General features: G+C 40.8%; 1 protein-coding gene across 1 annotated transcript; it reads right to left on the bottom strand.

The window, feature by feature from the left end:
• Nucleotides 1-6,516: 6,516 nt before the first annotated feature.
• Nucleotides 6,517-9,760, bottom strand: LOC149822977 (putative GPI-anchored protein At4g28100). Its single transcript, XM_089981346.1, has 2 exons — nt 8,007-9,760; nt 6,517-7,078 (listed from the first exon to the last, which is right to left on the bottom strand). Exons 1-2 carry the CDS (start codon nt 8,604-8,606, stop codon nt 6,746-6,748), a joined length of 933 nt encoding a protein of 310 aa, XP_089837472.1. The 5' UTR covers nt 8,607-9,760; the 3' UTR covers nt 6,517-6,745.
• Nucleotides 9,761-14,476: the final 4,716 nt, after the last annotated feature.

Genomic DNA, 14,476 nt, shown 5'->3' with positions numbered 1-14,476 from the left:
TTCCCGACAAGCCTGATATGGGGCAAGGGTCCAACACCGAGATCATGTTTCCTGGCTTGGCTAATCTTACACGACCGGGTGAAAACTGACAACTTCCTCAAATCCATCGGTTTTCATCTGGCGAGTAAATGTGTGTTTTGCGAGGCGGCTGAAGAATCTGCGTTTCACCTTTTTTGGGAGTGCTTTGTTTTTCAAAACATCTTTAAGGTGACTTGGAATAAGTCGGGGGTCAGTCTGGCGGACGTGTATGTCATTATTCACATCAACATCCCTGATCTACAGCACAATCTGCTTACAAGGTTCACTCATGATCCAGGGTGATGCTCGTCGACTAGCTGTAGTTGTTTCTTGTCTCTCTTTTATCTTTTTTTCTTTTTCCTTTATCTGTTTATCTTTTTCCTTCTTGTTGGGTCTCCTTGGCATGTCTTGGGCCTGTTGGGTTATCCGATAGGTTCAATGTTGGTTGAACCATGTTTTTCGTAATGTTGATGGTTATAGTTCGGCTCTCTCTCTCTCTCTCTCTCTCTCTCTCTCTCTCTCTCTCTCTCTCTCTCTCTCTCTCTCTCTCATTGTGAGATTCAAACTAGATTATAGGTACAACCTTTTTTACCAAACAATTACTATATATATATATATATATAGTGTGTTAGTATTTGATGCCTTTGAAGGCACCAAATTATATGAAACTATTGAGCTAAAAATTATAGTACAAGCTTTGTCAACTCAATCTGACCACATAGATGTGTTCAGGAAGGTTTGATTGCTAAGGATCATGCCATGGATGGTATTATTTCTATCCAAAAATATGAATTTTTTGTCATAAAATTTTAGTGCATTACCACCGCTGCCATCGATTTGCTCAAGGATGCAATGGGGTCGAACACAAGACGACTTGATTTAGAGACTGAATTGAAGGGAACGAATCATACCTTTTCATTGAAGCGGAAGCGGGAAAACGGATCGTTGAGCTCAACGGATGCGTTCCCTCACTTGGAGAGAACGGCGAGTTTACAGTCCAAGTGCCTCACGATGTTCAATCACTGTAAAGATGCCTTACCGTCTTCTTTTCTTGTGAGATTCAAACTAGATTATAGGTACAACCTTTTTTACCAAACAATTACTATATATATATATATATAGTGTTAGTATTTGATGCCTTTGAAGGCACCAAATTATATGAAACTATTGAGCTAAAAATTATAGTATAAGCTTTATCAACTCAATCTGACCACATAGATGTCTTCAGGAAGGTTTGATTGCTAAGGATCATGCCATGGATGGTATTATTTCTATCCAAAAATATGATTGTTTAATTTGTCATAAAATTTTAGTGCATTGCCACCGCTGCCATCGATTTGCTCGAGGATGCAATGGGGTCGAACACAAGACAACTCGATTTAGAGACTGAATTGTTAAGCAGCGTCAAGCAATAAGAGAATCGGTTATGGATCGATGAACCTAGTTGAGAGGCAAGTGACAAAGGACTCCAGCCAAGGCCAACTAGGCGAGCACCCTTATCAAACCCTTGGTTGTTATTGCCACAGCCAAAACCGATATTCTTAACTGATACAATTCGGTCCACCGAGACGAAGGTGAATAATTTCTCTGAGTAAAGGTATCCTCGAGTGATAGAGCCACCCTCATACCCATATGAGTAGTCACATTTACAACTGGTGTGGTTCAATCTGTCCTCAAGAAGGGCAGCACACAGTCGACTTGAGTATGGAAGCAGTCTGTATCATACTTTTCAAATCGAACGGTTACTGACCGATCCAGATCCGTCACTAAAGAGTCTAATCTGGTGCTTTGCTTTAGTTGATTTCCTTGCTTTTGTATTATGTCTGGGTAGGGGGAATTCATGTTGGAGCAACTGACGCATGGGTTGCACTGAGTCCATATATTGAGAGTCACTATCAGTATCGATAATCGCAGAGAAGGATAGTGGGGGAGCTTCTATCGTCATATTCATCAAAAACTCACCCAAACCAGCTTCAACTGGAACTTCAATGTCGGCATCAATATGTCATTTCCGTTTCATCTGCTGATCAATTCGCCATCATAGTGATTGCAATTGATGTTTCCCCCGGTGTACTGCTCTTTGTAATCGCTCCGAGAAGGTGAGATTCAAGTGTGCATCAACATAAACTAAATCAACTTCAACATCAAGGGCTGTTGCACCAATGATTTTGGTGGTGAAGGAGATTGGTGGTGAAGATCAGGAGGAGAAGGAAGAGGAAGAGGAAGAAGCAAGGTTGTTAAATGCGATGAGGCGAAGCGAGGCGTTGAGCCTGCGCTTCGCCTCTGAGGCGTACGCCTCTCACAACTGGACTGGAAGTGAAGCAGTGGGAGGGGAGGCAGTAGGAGAAGGACCACGCGCCCAGCTGGTACGGAAGCGAGGGGGGGCCGCGTCCGGTGGTCGGAGAAGACTGAGCAGCCAACGGCGAAGTTCGCCACCGGGGAATTTGTAACCGGGGAACTGTGATGAGAGGCAATTTGTGCATCACAGCAACGCCTCAGTACCTTGAGTGTGCGCCTCGCCTCTGAGGCGTACGCTTCTCACAACACTGGGAAGAAGAGAGATAGATAATGACACGGTGGTGAAATAGCGATAGTTGGCGGTGGTGTGAGTTGAATTAGATATTGCAATTGTGCACATAATCGTGGGTATTAATAACCTGGGAAGAGTAATTTATAAGGAAATTAAGGATTTGATCTTGTTTGAGAGACCTAGTCCAACTAATTAATATGGTTAAATTCAATGTTGTTAAAAGTGCGTCTCGCCTTGAGGCAAGGCCCTCTGCGCCTCAAGGCACCAGTCATAGCCGTGAAGAAGAAGAAAAAGATATTTTTTATTTATTTGTAATTTTAGATTTTGTTTTAGTTTTTTTTAAGTTTTCAAAAAAAAAATTCGAAATTTACGCTTTACGCCTCACCTCAGTTTTTGGTGGAGTGCCTCAACGCTTTTCACGACATTAGTTCAATTCTATGTGGCCAGGGAGTCCAACTAATTACTGTCTTCCTAATCATAGGCACTTTTGCATACACTCTCCTCAGGCTATTTTAAATGAACAGCAAGTTGGTCCTAGTCCTACAAGGCCACTGCAATCAACTGAGTCCAAACCAAGTTTCGGATCACGATTCTCCACCTTTACCAACAGAGATAGACCTGAGAATGTTCCCATATTATTATCAGCTGAGACCAGGGCCGGAAATCTTATTCCTAGGTTTTTGTTTTTGGTAAGGGAAAATTGTGATAAATTAGAAAGTTTGCTTTTTAGGAAAATATTGCGAAAAACTCATGCCATGCATTTGTACGTATAGAGCGTGGAAGGATATAAAAAGTAAAATTGTATAGAAGCACGGTGATATTGCATTAATATTGCAATAATACTGCAGTATACTAGAAATTTAGAAATAGGTAATAGCATTGATTTTATGGTGGTTCTGTACCATGATATTGTATGGATCTAGCCATCAAATGGTACATCTACCCGTACAGATGTGTTTAGCATGGTGTATTTACTAGATTAGAAGGTTTTATCTTGTCTAATACTTCATAAGATTCAATTTATATGACAGTAAAAATCAACGGCTCATAATTTATGAAAATAAGAATGATTTAGAAATGGTATAAAATAGTATATTTCAGTCAATTCTAACACATGAAAAATAGTAAATAGACTATGTTAAACATGATCCAAATGTTAGATTTTGCATTTGGAGCTTAGATCTTTGTAAATCAAGTGTGTACCACCATAAGTTATGGTGGTTTGGTATCACCACAGAAGCACTAATATATATATAGTGTAGCACTAGTGACTGAGCAGCTCACCTAACCCTATCACAAAATATTCAAGTGATCAAGTTTGGACCTTGACCATGATTAAATCAATTGCAAACGCTAATATTTAGTTTAAAAAAATAGTAAAATAAAGATTCCCTCAGCGCCAACAATTTATTCTGATTAATCAAAATTTAATAATGAGAAATTAAAAAAATCACCGATATATGTGAGTATGACTGAGACCCAGTCCAAGACTCACCAAGTATTATTCAAATTGTTCAAACTTTGGTCCTTCACCATGATTAAATCAATTCCAAATACCTGATACTTTGTATTAAAAGGAGAGAGAGAGAGAGAGAGAGCAAATGAAGATTCTCTCAGCACCAACAATGGTCTCGTTATTTACCCCAACTGTTAAGAAAACGTTACTCCGAACATCAAGGTGTTAGAAATGATAAAGTTTTTGTCTCTTCATTGCCTTGAATGAAGTCGCAGACAAACATTCAGCTTGAGGGCCGGCGGTGAATTCTCCCATCAAGCATGTGAATCCACTTAACTGTAAATATGTATTACTTGCTGTAACTAAAACACAGTTTACCAAAGCCCCATGTACAGTAAATTCCTCGCCCCATTAATACAGGCATCTTGTGAATCCCGAATTGAATGTTCCTTTATAATCAATAGGTACACCAGTTTGGACCTTACTTGACTACCCAAGGAGGCTGAGAATATTTTGTTTCCATGATGAATGGGAAAGCCACCCTTAAGATCAGATACCCTAGCTAGTCACACTGGCTATGTCTGCCCTACTTACAGTCGCTGTCTCAACAATGTAAAGCTTTGGAGCACCCCTTGTCCCCTTGCTTTTGGCATAAACAAAGGGCATGATACCCGTAATCTTGATACCTCATGTTTGTGAGAATGGATTCCTAACTATCTGCCTAGCAGCCAAGGCCCTCTCCCACTAGGCCAAACCCCTTGGGGCCGAGGCTAAGAATATTTAATGTGAACAAATAAAGAAGCCCTTGACGAACACTAGTATTGTTTGAACTGGATGCCAACGGATTGGATCTTGAACCGGTTCGAAACATTTTCATTAATCTCGTTCTAGAGATTTTTCTCAGAAAAGGAAAGTTCACAATAAATTGGCTCTTTGTCAAAAAGACAAATTAATGAAAAAATTTCGAACATCTAAGGTGCATTTGATTGCGTGGAGAAAAAAGTCTTTGGAACATTTACTCTCACTTTGACATGGTGCCACCATCGCCATCAAACAGGTAAAAAGTTGTCTCCATTTCATGTTTGGAGTCCAACTTTTTCTCCATTGACAAAAAGTCCACTTTGGATTTATTATCCACTCTAACAAACACGCCCTTATAGATAAAAATTTAAGAACGAATAATAAAAGATGTTAAATTGTTTAAAATTAAACTCTATAAAAAAACACAATATTAAAAAAGATGAGATTTTAAGTTTGGTTGCATCTCATGTGATTTCAAATCACATGAGAGTCACTTCAAATGTGATTTCAAATCACATTAAAGGCATGTTTGATTGCCTTGAATCATGATAATCAAAATCACGTGAAAGTAAATCTCATGAGATTCCACTTCTTATATATGTTTGGTTGGTTTGTGAGATTCTTTTTTTTTTTTTTTGGTAAATTGACCCTAAACCCTCTTCCTTTGAGCCCCTTCGCTTCTTCTAATCTCCCTTCCTCTGTTTCACACACACACACAGCTAGCCGCCCACCCCTTTCCTCTGTTTCAAGACCTGCCAGCTCGCTGTCCAACCCCACCTCCCCTCCTCTGCCGATGTCTCCTCTATCCACTTCTCCCCCGCCCCTCCCCACGACTTCCTCCTCAACTCCTCCACCCCCCTCACCGACTTCTCCTCCACACCCCGCTCCTCCATCCCCAACGTAATCTTCTGGCCCGATGGCAAGCTCATCGTCAGTGGCTGCCAGTCTAACATCATTCAGGTCTTCGACACCACCTCCCGCCTCACCCTTAATTTGCTGCCTGTCCGGCCACCCGCCTTTCCTCTCTGCTCTTCTTCTTCATGAGAGAGCAGAAGGCGAGGGAGGCAAACGTTATACCCCTACCTGTGAGATTGTTTGGTTGAATCTCATGTGATTCAACCAAACATGCCCTCAGTTTCTTATTTGCATGAGATTCCAAATCAGTGTTTGGTTATCTGTGCAAATGATATTCATTCATTCTCTCATTTGTATGATATTTCAAATCACATGTTTGGTTAGCTGTGCAACCAAATATACCCTTAATACCCAATTGGAAGATAACATAAAAATCAAATCTTAGATTTCACATTCTTAAATTAAAATAGCATATATCAATCAAAGCTAGTGCGGGCCCCACTACTTGGATCCTCCAATTGGAACCCAATCATATAATCAAACATATTATATTAAGCCCCGATCGGGTCATACATGACCATTGACTGCCCTAACTAATAGGACACTGCCCAAGAACATGTGGGCAAGTGGATCAGATCCGAATCTCTTTGTTACCATGCCGATTCTTACTTTTGGTTGGCACCGTAAAGAAAGATTTGGCATCATGTGTGTGCGTGCGCGCACGCAGAAAGTACCAAATACTCAGTGCAGCAACATTTTAAACCAATTAAAAGTACTGATCCAGACCAACATCTGCATAGGTCCAACCCAGATGCAACTCTTTATGAGGAAAGCTAAAAGAAAAAAGTAATCCAAATTCCAAACACAAAAATGGTATATTCATTCATAAAAGGGACATGGAATGCAAGAGATACTACAACCACTGCATTATCAAATAGATCCATGTAGAAGACACAAAACAACCAATACAGAGAAACGGGCCAAGCAGTGGTATGCTACTTTGTACATGCCGAAGATGATCCATTAGTCCTACAAGATCCTCATGACCCGATCCATATCATGACTTGGGACAACCCCAGCCTACCTCAATGAAACCATAAGGCAACCAGCAGAAGAGTGGCATGCAAGAAGAGAGTCACTGCTGGTGTGGGTGAACTGATGGTGGAAGACGAGTCTGCCTTCAGGAACTGGAGCGAGTCTACGGCCAGCGGCATGTTCTCTTGGTCCGGGCTGCATTTGGACTGGTGTGGAGGGTGAGTGCTGTACATGATTGCCCGGAGCACGGCGGAGACAGTCGGAATGTAGGCGGTCTTGTTCTTCGCCAAAAGCCATGTCAAGCCCATCAGTTGGCAGTCCCTGCTGAACATCTTGCTCGCCCGGTCATTGCCGTCTTTGGTGGTGTTTTCGCCCTCTTTAAGCTGCACCAAGGCGATAACCAGAAATCTACTCAGTTAAGATGGGTTTGGTAGCATTTCTAGAGCATATATATCGCAATTTCCTAGCTCCTCATACTTTTCTGGACAAGTGGTTCGTTGTATATGAACGGTTCCAACTTATCCAGAAAACGATATTAATTTGGGCGCGTGCTCCATAACGAATATCCCGACTTATCCCACTTTCCTATATCCCGACGCATCCCACTTTGTCTGAACATCAAAACACCAACAAAACAAGGACAATCAGTGTCCACAGTCGTGATGCATACGGCAGAAAGATTCCTGGAACATCTCAGAGAACCAAATTTCTCCAAAATCAAGAAAAATAAAAATAAGACAAAAACCCAATAGATATTCAATAAAAAAAAACGTTTTGAAAAAACCAAAAGAAAAATACAAATGAGAGTAAACCTACAAACCGAAGAGTTAAAGCTTGAGCTCAAAAAAAAAGCCTAGCTAAACCAGACGAACACGACCAAGAGGAAGCTCAATTACAAAATATATATATATATATATATATATATATATATATATATATATATATATATATATATATATATATATATATTTTTTTTTTTTAAGTTAAAAATAATAAGATTTAGACTTAAACTTACTAAACCAAGCTCATACTAACTCATTTATAAAATAAAACTTATAAGGAATAGGATTTGAACTCTAAACTTACTGCTTTCTGTCTTCAACCATCTTCATTCTATAATATAAAAAATATATAATATTTTTATTATTAACAAAGGAGTCTATACGAACTGAACAGAGATGAACATTGGGTGTTCATGATCGAGCTCATTGCATCTATTTCATGAGTTCTAACGAGCTCTTTATCAGCAGAAAATGAGCCGAGCCACAAGCAGCTCATCTCATCTTCCCAACCCAAGCGGTAGGCCCTTACCTTCTGGAGAGCATTGAGGCAGCGGGTGCACCCGGCGTAGGACGAGTTGCGGCAGCTGGACTCGAGGGCGCGAACGGCGGCGGTAGGGGAGGCGCTGTGTAAAGAAGATGAGACATTGAACGCGGCGGGGCAGCTGAGCGAGCCGATCTGGTGGAGCCGGATACCGCAGAAGCAGAGGACCGGGTCGCACGTCACGTTGGGCTGGGGCAGCGCGATGTCGCGGCTCTGGAGTGAGGCCTGCAGCGAGCTGACGCACTTCTGCGAGTTGTCGGGCATCATGGGCAGGTCCGATGAGACCGGCCCCGCCAGCTGCAGCGCCGTCCGAGCGTGAGCCGCAAAGAGCCAAGCCGCCAGGACCGGGCAGCAGCGGTTCCGGTCCAGGCCCTGCCCGCAGGCCTCTTTAACCCCGCCGAAGAGCTCAGCCGAGAGGTCCAACCGGCACGTCTCCGCTTCTGACTGAACAGGGAACGCCGGGACGGTTTCCGTCGACTCGCCCGGGTTCACCGGCTGTGAGGCCGAGACCGGGTAGGTCGCCGAGTCGCCCAGACGGATGAGGAGAACCGCCAAGAGGAGGGACGGCAGGAACTGGAGGGAATTCATCGGCGGTGGATTCCGGTGGGACAGGAGGAGTGGATTTGCTAGGGTGGATTAAATCGAGCTCGAAGACGTGAGCGCGCGGGAAGAGGACCCGTCCTCTGTTTCTGCTTAGTGAAAGAGATTTCTTCTTCTTCTTCTTCTTCTTCAAGAATACTTGGGAAAGCTCGCAGAGAGAGATTCGTTCTACGTTTTGCTTTCTTCTTCTTCTTCTTCTTAAGGAAGTTTTCAGAAAGGTTTCTGCGGATTCACCGTGGGAATCGAGAAAATTCGAGTGTTTCGCTACTTTCCTTCTGATTCACAACTCGCAGAACTCGATCAAACGACGTGAACTCGGAGAGTGACCAGTTTCTCTTGGTAATTTTTTCTGAAGAAAATGTTCCAATTTACGGAGTCTCGAGAATGAGGCTTCTATGAACTAACTTTCCACAGAAAAGTCCCAGAGGAAAAACGCAGAAGCCACGCAATGCCGAGAATGAGACGATGTCTGCGCAAATTTTCACAGGAAAACTTCAGAGCAAAATCTCAGGAACTACAAGAGAGAATTTTTCCACTAATTTTCCACGTAAAAACTCCAGAGAAAAATGCGAGAAAACTGCGCAATACGAAGAACGAGCCTCCTCCAGCTTAATTTTTTCGAGGAAAAACTCGAAAAAAAAAAACACAGTTGAGGAAATGACGCTCGCGCGTCGAAATCAAGCCGAGAAAGATTCAGAAGAAACTCTAAAGAACCACCGAGAATAGATCAAAATCTCGCTGAAAAAACCCAAAGATCCCACGGACGGGTGTTTCTCTGAGCTCATTCAGAAGAGAAACCAACCCACATTGTTTCTCAACACTTAAAGAAAGCACAGAAAAACACCTTTTCGCTCTCTACCCAACCTCGAGCGCGAGCCAGAGAGAGCAAAAAGGCTGAAAATTTGCGACCTTTGACGTGAAACACTCACGAGAGAGCAATATCCGCTCCTCTCTCAATGCAGAACCAAAAAAGAGAGATCCCAGAAAAACGCAGAGACAAAGAAAAAGAAGAACAGTTTTCCTTCGTCGCTTCTGTAGCTCGAGGGATGACTTCACAGAGCGAAAAGCCGAGAATATCGCGAACTCGGCCACTAAATTGCTCGAGTGAGAGTCAGAAATCCACAGTGAGCATCATCATCATCATTCCGGCTATTACCTGCCACTAAAAAGTAGTAGGCCTCCCTCCTCCTCCTCTTCCTGCCGATTCACTGAAGAGAGAGAGAGAGTGTGTGTGTGTGTGAGTGGTAAATCTGAAGATTCTTAAGCAGAAAGAGAAAAAAATATGTGGATTGATTGAAATTTTCTTTTCAGTAATTTTCAAGAAAGCACTTCAGTTTTCTGCATAATTTAGAAAAGAGCTGAAAAGTTTTTATGCAGTGTCGATCTTAGTTGTTGTCTCCATCATAGGTCGAGGTGGGCAACGGACCGGGCGGCCCCATATGGCCAAGCCGACCTGCCCATGGTTCTAGGTCGAGCCCGTTAGCTATCGGGCCGAAACCTACGTGGATTAGGTTCGAGTCCTATTTATTAATTTTTAATAATATAAAATTTTAAAAATTAATTAATTGCATAATAACTTGGTAACTACTATTATTTATCTAATTAGTTGTAATAATTTTATAAAGACTAGAAACAGGTTGTCAATGGGTCGGCTTTGATTAGGATCTGATCCGTCCTATTAATATATAAAGCCGAGTATGGTTTGTAAAATTCTACACCAGACCTAGGTCCAACCTGAGTTCCGAGGTGTTATTTTGAAAAAAAAAATTGTTTCTTTTTCTTTTTATGTTGAGTGGGGCCCAGCTAAGTGTCGTGCAAAAACGACTGCATGGTTTTTTGTTGGTTTCTACCACCGTCCTTTCTGCAGTTTGCTCATTCCCTGAGGGATTTTGGAGGCTTTTGGCCACAAACGCATGTGATTTCCCGCGGGACTACAAATTCTCTCTTTTTCTTTCTTTCTTTTTTTTTCTTATTTAATTGTTTTATTTTTTCCTATTTAATTGTTTTATTTTATTTTTTCAGCGTCGTTCTTCTTCTTGTTTGTGACCTGTTCCTGCTACGCTTGCTACTGCTTGGGATTTTTTTTTCTTTCTTTTTTTGGTTTTTTTTGCTCTTTCTATGTTAGTGCACGCCTCGAGAGTGGAGGTGGCCGAGGGTCTTTTGGGTCATTTGAGTTTGGATAAAACGAGACCCAAATAGAAGGTCCGGATCCGTTTGGGAGGCCAGACGAGGGAGCTCGATAAATCGGTTCGTGTCTCAATCCAAGAGTTGGACGTGATTTTGAATTAAAGTCACAACTATGGGTTTAAGGATTTTCGTGGCAAGGTATAATCTAGTAATATTTAAAAAGAATAAATGTTTTTTTAGAAAATCTTGCCATATTCAAATTTTAAAATACATAATAAATTATGAAAATAGAATGATAAAACATACAAAATGTTAATATCACATTCGTAATGCAATAATATCTTCACAAAATCATGATATATTTAAAAAATGAGTCACTAGAACATGAGAACTAGAAATATAGGCATTTTCAACACTTTTTTTGCAAATCTAACCATGTGGATGGGTTGGGTATGGTGAATTTGCTAGGAATCAACCATTGGGTCGTGTATTTTAGATAAAAAATGTAATTTTTGAATGCATGAATATTTATGAAGATTATGATCCATTGATTTTAAAGCCTTAGAAAAACTCATTTATGCATCAAAATCGATGATTCAAGAGCGAGTTCTTATAAAACCATCATGTAGATCACGTTCAAGACAAAAGGAAAAAAATTCCATGAAATCACGGTTCACACATTAGTTCTCATATTTTCAGTTCTCATATTCTAATGATTCTTTCAAAAATATCATGTTTCTTTCATAATTATATCGGGTTTTATAGATATCATAACATTTTCAAAATATTAACTATATTTGTACTGTGCCTTGAACCAGGGTCAGTCCCTCAATCCCGCAACTCCCTTTATTTTTAAAATAAAGAATCATCTTTCTTTTCGTTACGTTTTGTTCTTACAGCCATTGAGGAACCATTTTCTCACGTTTGCAATCACATGAGAAAATGAACCATCCTCTCAATGCATGAGAAAATGGTACTATTTTGGGGGGTAAGAAAATGGTTGAAGGCCGGTTCATCTCGGCAATGAGCAAGTTCGGGCTCGTGAAAAAAGCTAGGTTTGCTAATTGGTAGCGTTGGGCTAGGTGGATATGGGCAAAACGGATCCATTCTAGTCATATTGAGCGTGGATCTACGTTTCCCCACTCCTGCCCAATGTTGTCAGTATCGGTGTGTATTCGGTACTTATTGTATATGCAGAAAATCAAAACGCATCACCCCTGAATCGGCTATTTTTTAATAAATGTAAAATATACTAAAAATAATTTTTAAATAATTTCAAAAATATTATTTTAATGATTTTAACGTGTGTCATATTCCGATTGACTTGTAATGTTTTTTTATTATTTTTTGACTGATATTCAATTGAATATTGGTATGGGACGGTACAGATGAATAGTTGGCCAGACGATTCGGGGCGATACCCATACTGACAACATTGCTCTTGCCAACCTACTGCCTTCACAACAGTTATTGGATCAAGTTCGGGAAATGATCCGGTATGTCCAACAAGACTTGGTCCCAAATCTATTTTGATTAAGATAGGATAGAGCCCAACATCATTGGCAACCCTATTTGGAGTTTTTCTTATGTACAAATGATTTTGGTAAGCACATTTTTGTTTCAGTTAAGAGGCATCATTGTCAGCATAATTCAAAAATCACACCCATGTATTATGTCAACGGATTGGATTTTACCCAATATCCAACTGATTTCAACTTCATTTAGTAGCATTTGTTTAGCCAAAACTATATCCAATTATGCAGATATGGTTTTGACTTTTTGCTACCGAATCCCACAAATATCCCGATTTAGTGGATAAAACGGACATGGAGTACTGAATCTGAATCCAAATTTGAATCCATTCAGCATCCAATTAGCTGAATCTGGTATTGGCCACGTCCGATCCAAATCCGAGCCCTTTATATCCCTAAAGGTTCCTAAACATGTTATGGTATAAGAAAAAGACAGGTTTGACATTAAACGTACTAGGAGGTCATTGCTACGTACAATAGTAAAGTGCTCTAAGTTGCCAGTGAGAGATCACAGGTTCGAATCTTAGTGCAGGCATTTCTTTCAAAGGGCAAAAGGTTACATCCATCTTCACCTTGCCCCTCCCTCATACCCAAGGATGCAGGACCACAGTGGGCATTAGGGGTGGCAAAATCTGACACGACCCGCCAACCCGCTTCTTAGCCGGGTTCGGGTTTGGCTTAAATGGGTTCGTGTTGTAAATGGGTCAACCCGCCTAACCCGTTTATTAAACGGGTTGGGTTCATGTTAGGGGTATGCCAACCCGGCTGACCAGTTTAATAAACGGGTTAGGCGGGTGGGGTCAACCCGACCTGCCAACCCACCCACCAACCCGTTTACCCGAACCCGTTTATCCGTTTACCCTAACCTGACTCGCCAACCTGCCCGCTAACCCGCCAACCCGTTTACCCAACCTGACCTGTTTATTAAACGGGTTAATCGTGTCGTCTCGGGTTACCTGTTTAATAAATGGGTATGGTTCATGTTTGCCACAGCCGAAACGGGTTGGGTTCGTGTTGAGGTATGCTGACCCGCCGACACGCCAACCCAACCTGATTGCCACCCCTAGTGGGCATCACCCTTTTGGACAGTTCAAGAGAAAAACCTTCCAATCACTGACACATTGGCTGACTTCCGGTTGGTAAAACCCTTGGGCATTCACCTCAACTACGACAAATGCATAGTATATTCTAATTGCTGGAGGCTAAAATCATGGTATTTGTTACAAACCAAAGATAGGTTAGTAGCTATTAACTACAACTAATTTCAAAAGGGTTTTCCTTTAATCTGCATAAACAAAACTTTGTTGCTTTTTAGAAAAATTTTAAACAGTAGAGTAAGTTTAGTTCTATCACATAAGATTTACTTTCAAATACATTTGAACACTACTTCAAAAGCAATGAAACATAAAACTTTTTTGGTATAAAACTTAAAAAAAATAAGCCTCATAAAAAACGAGTTAACAAATAACCCAAAAGTGAGATTTAAGAAGTTAATCTCATTTGTATGGGATTCACTTTCTCATAAAATCTCATAAGATTTGAAATCGCATGAGATTTTAAAAGTGAATATTTTTTAACAGTATTTTTTTACTTTTCATAAACACAACCAAACCTACATTTAGGGGAACGTTTGGTTGCTCCTTTAAAGAATGACTCTAGGTGAAAATGTGATTCTTAACCACCGCGAGGCCAGATTGCCTTTCAAAAAAATAAATAAAATGTGATTATGAATCTCACGCAACTTAGAAAGTGACTCTCATTTGCAAAGGCAAATGAGATTCAGTTTCTAAATACGTTACCTTTTTGTGTTTAGTTGAAACCCCATGTGATTCTGAATCATTCTTAAGGAGCAATCAAACATGCCCTTCCTTAGTGTCATTCTGAAAACTTTTCCTTTATCCTTTTGTTAAGCGTTTGTGTGCAGTGAAAGACTCCGCTTAAGGGTTTCAAAGGAGTCTTATTCTGCTGAAACAGGATCGGACACCCAGAGCTGGACCTGTCAAGAGGCCAATGAGACTTGGGCCTCTGGGCCAAAAAAAAATTTAGGGGCTCATTTTTAATAGGGATTCAATTTTCAATAAGGGCCCCAAAAAAATTGGAGGCGCTGCCCTGAAACTCCTACTATTAATAGGGGTTCAAAAAATTCTGAGGCATTGCTCTCGAACTCATACTATTAATAGGGGGCTTATTTTTAGGGAG

This window comes from Nuphar pumila, chromosome 11 (assembly GCF_984573655.1).
Source record: "Nuphar pumila chromosome 11, dmNupPumi1.hap1.1, whole genome shotgun sequence".
Taxonomy (NCBI): domain Eukaryota; kingdom Viridiplantae; phylum Streptophyta; class Magnoliopsida; order Nymphaeales; family Nymphaeaceae; genus Nuphar; species Nuphar pumila.
Note: the sequence above shows the minus strand (reverse complement) of the source record. Positions and strands in the feature narration are given on the sequence as shown.

Bases quoted from the DNA above. Each gene is read 5' to 3' on its own strand.
- LOC149822977 (XM_089981346.1), bottom strand. From the start codon at position 8,606: ATGAATTCCCTCCAGTTCCTGCCGTCCCTCCTCTTGGCGGTTCTCCTC. The intron at 7,079-8,006 runs GTAAGGGCCTAC...GCCTTGGTGCAG, and splicing joins GCCTCAATGCTCTCCAGAAG to CTTAAAGAGGGCGAAAACAC.